At 33.2% G+C, this 9,961-nt stretch overlaps 1 protein-coding gene across 2 annotated transcripts in view; it reads right to left on the bottom strand.

Annotated features, from left to right (window-relative positions):
• Positions 1–1,608: 1,608 nt before the first annotated feature.
• The window catches only part of USP38 (ubiquitin specific peptidase 38), a 38,957-nt gene continuing 30,604 nt past the window's right edge, over positions 1,609–9,961 (bottom strand). For both annotated transcript variants that reach the window (XM_016952271.4, XM_016952272.4), the window contains 2 exons: positions 8,166–9,528; positions 1,609–2,803 (listed from right to left, as the gene is read on the bottom strand). In XM_016952271.4, coding sequence (XP_016807760.2) covers positions 2,642–2,803; positions 8,166–9,528 — 1,525 coding nt within the window. In that variant the 3' untranslated portion in view covers positions 1,609–2,641. The remainder of the gene's footprint in view (positions 2,804–8,165; positions 9,529–9,961) is intronic.

The following is a 9,961-nucleotide window of genomic DNA, read 5'->3' as shown; positions in this document are numbered from 1 at the left end:
ATCTCTAAACAATTTTTTACTTAATTATGTCAATAAACATCTTTGAAAGAAAGACTCAGATTTGTAGTTTTTCATTTTTGCTAGCAGTAAAGCCTAATGCTTCTTAGCAGCAATGAGCAACTTCATTTAAACTGATTACTCTGACTAAGGAAAGAAAAACAGCAATAGTACTCTACTCAGTCTTCAGAGTCAAACCTCACAACAGTTGGAGCTAGTACACGGGTTAGGAATATGGGAGAAAGAAAAGACCTAATATGACAAATAAATCTGTAATTAACAGGGATCTGTTAGAATCAGAGCAGTCCTGAGTATTACCTTACTAAAAAAGTTCAGATGCATAGGTTTTGAATGAAGTTTCTGATTATTCTGGTTCCAAATATGTTGAATTCAACAAATCATGTAAAAAGTTACTGTATTTTTAATGTTAAAAGGAAGTCTTCAAGTTTTTGGTACTGGTATGAGTTATCATTTGAATACTCTTCAGTGTTACTATATTCAGTCAGCTTTCCATATCCTCAGGCTCTGTATCCTTAGATTCAAACAACTTTGGATAGAAAATTTAAAAAACCAATAAATATCATAAAAATAGTACAAATGAAAAAACAATATAACAACTACATAGCACAATGTAAGTGCTATGCAATCATATCTAATCATCTGGAGCTTAAAGTATATGGGAGGATGTGCATAGGTTATATGCAAATACTGTGCTATTTTATATAAATAAGGGACTTGAGTATCTGTGGATTTTAATATCGGGGGATGGTGTTCTGGAACCAATCCACTGCAGATACCAAGGAAAGACTCTAACTAGAATTCATTTTATCATTTAAAAAAGTCAATACATATTATCTTGATACATAAAATCCTTGAGAGACCTGATATTCATAGATAAAGCTGCACAAGTCTAATTGCTTTTATGAAAGTTCCTAGAAGCATCTTAGCCCAATATCAATCTATCAAGTATTAAATCACTTTACCAATTTCAATAAATGCCAAGACTGATATAATCTGGTCATAAGTTGCTATCAAGTAAGTGGATAACTGAACACACAGGATAGCTCAGAAATTCACTATTGGGATAGGAAAACCACAGAAAAGCATGATAACTGGTTCATTCATTTATAAGGAGGAGAACCTTCATTAAATCTGCAAAGAATTTTCAGTTTTTAATCTAATCTGCCTTCCTAATCTTCCTGGTGACTGGAAACAGGTTAGGAATGGGAGGTAATGGAATAAATATGGGGATTTCTGTTTTTTAACCACTGCCATAAAAGCTTGGGAAAAAGATAAACCCCAAATCATCGAAGAACACTGTTTCCTTAAAGTGTTTTCAAAATAAATATGAGACCAATCTTCAGAACAATGCACAACTGTGGATAAGTTAAAACCTTTAGGAAGGGGGATAACTGGGATAACTCTTAGAGTACTGTATAATCAAGAACCGGGAGAACTGACATGTTTCCAGTTTCCTGGCAAAAGAAAAAGTGTAGGAAGGTAGGGTTTGGCATTTTAACATTTTATCTAAAACTACGAAAATAGAAACAATAGTGCAAAACATATGACTGAAACAAACAAACAAAAAACCCAAATGTAAAACTCTAAAAATATGTGATCAATGTTTAATATTCTGAGGAATAAGTAACAAAATCAAGACAGATTTTTTACTTAGCTGGGTTCATTTCCTCTGAATTCTTCTAAGAGTTAAAAATGAACTATCACATTGATTGATTTAGAACCATCAGATTTTACTTCTGGAAAATCTATTACCTTTCAAAAAGTTATAATTTTAATGTTAGCACGAAAATTACTTCCTAACATTTCATTAAAATTTCGCAGCCAAAGATTCCTATTTTTGAATTACAGTACTGCAAGGCACATACAGAACTCACCTCCTTCAAAACACACAGAAGATATACTCCCTGAAATAGAATTTTAAAATCCTTGAACAATTAGAAATACTACAAAGTTAGCATTTTTTAGGTAAAAATGTTGCTCCTACAGGATCATGCAACTTTCTTAAAATCAATTCAGCACATATGTATAAAGAATCCTTTTTAAAAACATTTGTACTTGAAATACAGACACAGTGATGCTGAAGACACTAAACAAAAACTGAAAAGTACTATATCTTGATAAATTTTGTTATTGCCTTCTTTAGAGACTTTATAATCTCTAGTTGATTTTCAAAGACTTGAATTTAATAATGGGGTAATTACACAAGACGTAAAGGATTTTTTAAAAACAAGTATTTTTTTTCTTACCTCTAGCATCAATTCTTTTACAAAGAATGCTAAATAAATTACATTTTTTGTTCAGTAAAACTGAAGATAGACCATTTAAATGCTTCTACCAAATTTAACGCAGCTTAATTAGGGACCAGGTACATATTTTCTTCTGAACATTTTTGGTCAAGCATGTCTAACCATAAAAGCAAATGGAATTTTAAGAGGTAGATTTTTCTTCCATGATGCATTTTGTTAATAAATGTGTCAAGAAAATAAAAACAAGCACTGAGTGTGTTCTCTTGAAGTATAAGGGTCTAATGAAAAATAAAAGATAGATATTTGTTATAGTCTGACATTTTAACAGTCATAGTATTAGACGTTTCGTGACCAGTGCATTTTGGACTCTCTCAGGATCAAAATACGAGTCTGCCAACTGTATTAAATCCTCCTCCACCCCCTCCACCAGTCGGTCCACAGCTTCCTGGTGGGTCGTTGTCATCAAATCCATTGGGCCGAAATGAACATGAAGCAGATGCAGCTTGGAGGGCCCGGGCTCGAGCATTCAACTCTTGTTCCTAAAATTAAAAATAATTTTTATGAAATTAAAATGCTAAATACAATGGATCGTTATATCACCTATAGAAATATTTTAAAACTACCTTAATCCTTATAAACATTCTTCAAATCTCAATAACTTTGAAACTAAAGCACCTAAGAAAAAAAATTTCTCTAAGAAAATATTACAGTTCCTGCAACACTCTCTAAAACATACTGGAATAGATTCTTTTCTAATATATTTAACATAGAATTCAAAGATTATCACAATAGATTATCTATTCTCCAGCAATTGGGGCTATTTTGGAAGTGCGTGATTACAGTTAAATGTATGAATAAAGGAAGAAGACTGAATTTTTTTCTGGCCTTTCCAGAGACTATTTCTCAATAAATAATAAAACAGGTCTCAAAGAACACTGACAAGTAAAATGAAACCTACCTCCTCACAGTAATATCTAAAACATTTCCTTATCAGGAAAACTTTTATCAGAAATCAGTCATATTTATCTAGATGCCAAGCATGTTAGGTATTCAATAAATATTAATGATCTCAGATTAGAATACTATTAGGTGCTTAGCTTCAATGGGAGCAAATATGAATAAATAATGGCAAATTCATTTGGCAAGGTATACAACTGGTTTCTAAAACTGGGACCCACAAACTCTTTGGAAAAATATGCAAAATATTCTGGCATGTGCTTATTTTTCTGGGAGAGGATCTACAGATTTCAAATGGGGTTGGTAAAAATAAGGTCTAAAAGTTACTGGTCACAGCATACCTGAACTTGTTAGCATAATCATCCTGAAGGGCTTTCAAAATACAGTTAACATTAATAACAAAAACATTATTATTTCGATTTTTCAACTTAAGGCCTAGTGATTTTGTTCCATCTGGCAAGGTAATACTATTTTATAATTTCTAGCTAAAATGGTTTAGTTTATTATTCTTCTCTCTTCACAAAATGCTCAATTTTTCGTTATGAAGAAAAGACCCAGGCATACCCTGACACCTATCTGTCATATTATAGATACTTTATTTTTCAGTAGCATGCAGCATCTTCTGTTCAAGTCCCAGTACACAAGATGATGAAGAATCACCTATTTTTATGGCTGAAAGGACCTTTGATAAATCCTTGTAACAAAATGGCTTAACTAACCAGTCTGTTAGGACTTTTAAAACTTAATTTGCAGGATATTTCTTAAAAACATTTTTGTGATCTACAGTGTCATTTACAACATTTATAATTGCTGGCTCTTTGGTATAATATCTACCTACAGAGTATTTTTAAGGTGATACATATATTAATTTATCCTTTGATCTATAAAATTAACGTAGGAATTATAAATGTTTTACAGATGGAAATTAAGTGCCATAAGTAACATCAGAAACAGACAGAAACCCCCCCACCCACAGATCCTCATTGTTCTAGCTCTATAACCTATTAAACTATCCAAACAAGCGATGAAACTATGACTCTGTATCTGAGAAACAATGCACGGTTTCAGATATATAGACAATGTTCTGTAACGAATTAAAACTGAACAAACATGTAAGGTAGAGTTCAAGAAGTTCTCCTTGAACTTCTGCTACTAAAAGATACGGCAAATCTTGCACAGACGTTTTTATACAGTGATTCCCTTATAGAAACTATGTCGAATGACATAAAATATAAAATTAGTAGCTCCATTGCATCTGTACCCATGAAACCTACATTGTATTTCAAGATATACAACATCCCAAAAAAGTAATATTCTTTTTCTGCTTTATTATTTATAGAAATATATGGCTGACAGAAAAAAATGTGTGGTATTCTGTTTTCTGATAATCTTAGACAATGCATAAAAATAGGAAAAACTGTCTTTTATTTTACTTAATACAGGTAAGAACATTGTGTACAATGTCAAAATTATGATTATCATAGAATGTGTAATTTATATCACAAATTTATATCAAGTACTAAAGTTAATTCTAATTTCAGTAGTAGACTATAGATCTAGTCACAGGAAAGTTATTGCTCCTTGAGACAAATAATTTTCAGTATATTTATATTTCTCATTCAAGTAAAACTGTTGACATTAATCCTTTTTTCTTTAAACTGCACATATATATTGAATATACTCTTCTGAATGTATGAAAAAGAAAATAATTAAGAAGTTAAGAAGAACTACTACCTCCTCCAAAGAAACAAAGGAAAGAAACCAAGCAAGAAAAGATGGGAAGTGGTCTGTGGCTGATTGATGCAGGACAGATGGGTGGGTAATCTGGACCATGCAATGATGATGCATTACACAATCTCTCACTGTATCCTAACCAAAGGCTTAGTTTTTGTATTCCAGACACTAAAACAATGGAGATACTCCTAATGGAAGCTGGACTGAAGGGAAAGAAATATATGAAGGGGAAAGAAATATATGAAGAGAAAAGTCCTTTCAAAAATTTACTTCGAGATCCACAATTTGCATTGTTTTCCCAAATGTCAGGCTATGATACACAGAGTAGAAAATGGTTTGTCACGTAAGATTTTTTGCCTGGGTTTTTCAAAACCACGGATCTTGCCAATACTCAAAAGAGCAACATTTTCTAACACTTGTAAATCTGGTTGTGGCTAGATTTAAAATTGAAAAATGAAATCCTAAAATGTAAAAATGAAATCCTAAAAAAAGCTTCTTAAAATTATCACAAGGTGAGTTTCTAATCTGATTATGAAGTATTAAAATGAAAGCAGCTACCCTGATATGTACTAAAATGGTAAATTCATTAGCAATATTGTTCAAGAGCAGAGGAACTCAAAATGTTCACTTCACATCCTTACTTTGACGATTTAAGTTTTTATAGCTGTTTTATAAAAAGGTATTATGCTATTTCTTAAAGTTATAGTCCAGACATAGTAATCTATTATAAAGCATGACATATATTTCTAATAATTATATCTCAAAAATGGATATAAAAACAAAAATGATAGAATGAAAACACACATGTACATGCTCCAGGTGTTTAAGAAGTGATAGCTGAAAACTGCTGTATACATAATCTCAACGCTATAGTTTTCTATTGCCTGGCAATTATGAGCACATGTGCATCCACATAACAGAATAAAGAACGTAGTCTTTTAACATGTACTTAAAATACCAGAATGATCTGATTAAATGGTATGAAAAACTTCACAATTTGAGCCTTTATCAATCACTGTATTTAAAAGTAAACAGGCTGGGCACAGTGGCTCATGCCTGTAATCCTAGCACTTTGGGAGGCCAAGGTGGGCAGATCACTTGAGGCCAGGAGTTTGAGACCAGTCTGGCCAACATGGCGAAACTCTGTCTCTACTAAAAATACAAAAAAATTTACCAGGCACGTTGGCGTATGCCTGTAATCCCAGCTACTTGGTTATCCGAGACCTGAGATTTGCTTGAACCCAGGAGTGGAGGTTGCAGTGAGCCAAGATCACACCACTGCACTCCAGCCTGGGTGACAGAGCGAGACTCTGTGTCAATAAATAAATAAATAAATGTAAATAATCACAATCTAAATATAAGTTCCTAATTGAGTTGATTATTGGGCCACATGCAGTGGCCCAGCACTTTGGGAGGCCGAGGAGGGAGGATTGCTTGAGCCCAGGAGTTTGAGACTAGCCTGGGTAAAATAGCAAGACAATCTTTAAAAAATTTTTTAAAAAAAATTAGCCAGGCATGGTGACACATGCCTGTAGTCCTTAGCTACTCAGGAGGCTGAGGCAGGAGGATCACTTAAGCCCAGGAGTTCAAAGCTACAATAAACCATGATCACGGCACTGCACTTCAGCCTGGGTGACAGAATGAGACAGTCTCAAAAAAAAAAAAAAAAAAAAATTGAATATTTATTATTGTATTTTTGCTTTAAAAGGGTACTCTAATAATGAAACTTTGATTTACTACCTAGTCTTAATACAGGTAAATACCTTAATATAAAATTTGGTGGTATCTTTTCTTGCATCAAACAACTTGTCAATATGAAACTTAAGATTGAATCTAGAACAACTGCACAAAACTGAAAAACTGAATTAACAAAATACATAATGCTTTTTCTTTATAATAAAGTAACATACGAGTCTTAAAATAATAATGAAAAGAACAGCTCCTCACGCTCAAATATTGTATAATCAGAAAGTAATGGGGTAAAAGGCAAGATAAACTGGAAAATCACTTGGAGCTAAGCTACAAACAAGTAGTTGCTATGGCTATACAAGCATTTGGGATTCTAATCACAGAAATGAGAGTAGTTTTTTATCTTTCAAAACCCATATTTCTCCTTTGACTAGTGTTTATATGATATCTAGTAAGAAGGACACAGTTGAATACATTCTATTTCTAGCATGTTGATCATAAGCCATCTGACTAGATGTTAGAGTCTTCAGTAGTTGATCAGTTCAAACAAATATTCTGATTTTCTATTTTTTTCTGTAAAGTTTATTGTTTTTGTCACTCAAGAACATCGCTATACTTCTTTAAAAATGTATGAGTATTTTATAACGCAGTAAATTTGAAAGCTTTTGAGAAGATTTCCCTCTAAAAATCAGTACTATAGTGGCTCATTTCTTATTCTATCTGTATCTTTCAGGAGTGACTTTCAAACACAAAATTTTCAAAATGTACTCATTCAAACTCAAAATCACTTAGACTACCCAATTAATGTACCTAGAATTTCACCTGTAATTTACTGCTAGCCCTGTATGTTGAGAACAAATTAGCAAGTTTCAAAAACAAAAATACTTTCAGCAAGAATTTTAACTTTTTATTAGCATTTATTTAAGTAATAAAATCACTAACTCCTTGAAAAAAGTATATTTATGAATAAATTTATCTCATATAAAACCACTCCTTGGCTTTGATTTACAATTGTTCTATTATCTCCTTGGTTTTACTGCCCACATACTCAAAGAATATGAATATCCTTTCTTTACATAGTCTACATTTTAGTGTTTTTTAATCTTATCCACCTAAATATCAATAAATAGCCCTTAAAACATTTACACAAAAGTCTTGAGGGCATAAACACCACATTTAGCAGTTATTTCCTCTGGTGGGTGAGGCTGAGGGGAAGAGGGAGGATATGTCCACTTTTGTAAACTTTCTGTATTTTGTATGGCATGATTTCAGAATGAGCCATCTTTTGTAAGGAACAAATAAAGTCTTCTGCATTACATCTAATTGCCACTTTTCATTTAAATTGTCACAATATTAGAAAGGCAATTTAGTTATACAGGTTGAGAATACTTCATATAAATCCAGACCTATATTTCAGAATTTCATAAAAACTCATAAGTTAGATTTCAAAATGAGGGTACTCATTTAACTGTGTCAATTGTTTAATATTTTCAACAAATAAAGCTTGTATTTCCAACTTACCTGTAAATATAGTTTATTGTCTTTTGTTATAGCATCCATAAGTTCTTTCTGTAGAGGTGGGTCTCCATTTATCCAGAGTCCACTGGTTGGGTTATTACCACTTAAACCATTAGTACTATGCTGTTTTTTATACAAAAGCACATAAGCTGTGTCCTTTGGAAACCTGCTCGTAATTTTCTGGACTGACTGAAATGAAGTAAATGTCACTCTACTGTCATTAAATAAAAACCATTCTTTTGACATTTCCTTATTTTCCAAATCCTGTTCAAAAACTGCATTGGGACTATCTCTCCCTAGTAAATGACTCTGGGAGGATGCTAATGCCAGAGCCTCAGACTGGTGGTACATCTGATATGAAGAGTCTGTACTTGTGATATTTCTGGCATAAGAATAGTAATGCCCACTTTCAGAGGATATACCAGAGTGAACCACAACAGAACTTAATAGATAGGGCACCAATTTTGTGCAGGAAGCTTCATCAGTCCCTGAAGGCTTTAATTTTTTAGCAAGGTTCTCACTAAGATCAGTGAAGTCAACATCTACAGACCAACTTTCTGACAATGAAGAGAAAGAAGTAATTCTTTTAACTGGCAACTCCAAAACCATTGGCAGTGATACATTGTCTAAAATTTTCCTTCTCACATGATACTTCTGATCATATGAAAATCTCAGGAGAGTAAGAATAAGGTATTCAGGTTCCTCCGTGATTTGCATAGTTTTCTCAGCATTTTGCAGAGAGGCACAGTTTTCACAATAATATTGGTTATCACCAGTAAGAATCTCTGGAGCCAAAAAATAATTTAGTAAGTCAGTTACTGAAGGTGTGGTTTCACCTCCTGGTTTCTGAGGTACATCTTTATTAACAAGAATCTTGTTAGATTCATTAGGGACAGAAGTGTTTTCAGAACAGTAAAACTCATTAGGAGGACTGCCTATGGTTTTTTCATTCACAAGTGAGTCACAGATGAAGGCAGCTGTTGTTGGATTATAAACTACTGGTTCTTCTGAAGGACCGGGTACAGAGGCTTGCATTAGACCACCATCTTGTATACTGGGTGATGATGCTGGGTCTTGGACAGACATGTTTTCCAAAGAAGAGGAAGGACAAAAGGCAAGCGAAAGATCTGTAAAGGCTTCCACTTTTTGTGAGGTACTCCTGCAGTTCAAACAACGTATGTGAGTTCGTAGTTTTCCTCCAAACATTTTTTCTATTAAAGTCTTCTCACCGTCACTTGTACGAGGGGTCTCTGTGAGTACTGCTGCTTTACTAGCTACTTCCTGTAAAGAAGTTTCACTGCATTCCAGAATTTCAGAAGGCTTGTGTGAGGCCTGAACTTTCAAGATCTTTTCTTCTTCATGGAGCCTGCAGCAGAGGATATCATTATATAGCTACTTAAATTAACTTCAAATGTCATTTCTATTTAAAAAATATTAGTGGCTTCTATAAACTAATCAAATTTAATGTAAACAAATCAGGTTTTTCCTGTTTTAATTAAAAGAAAATTGAACAGTTTTGAGAATGCAGAAAAAAAGCTGGGTGGCTATTACTACTCTATATTCTCATTACACTTTCTTCATACTGCTACTTAATAGCATGTATTACATTGCAGTTAATTATAAACGTCCCTTAACTGTCTTATATATCTCTGTCTTCCTGACATCTCATAGAAAGTCAGGCACAAATAAACTACTGAATAGATTCTTAGCTGAATGGAAGGAAGGCTGCACATACCAAGCCCAACTAACTTTACTAGTCATTCCACAGAGCAGAACAAAGACAGGGTGATACAGATGAT

The sequence above is a fragment of the Pan troglodytes genome, chromosome 3 (assembly GCF_028858775.2).
Source record: "Pan troglodytes isolate AG18354 chromosome 3, NHGRI_mPanTro3-v2.0_pri, whole genome shotgun sequence".
Classification (NCBI taxonomy): Eukaryota; Metazoa; Chordata; class Mammalia; order Primates; family Hominidae; genus Pan; species Pan troglodytes.
This window is presented reverse-complemented; position numbering and strand designations above follow the sequence as displayed.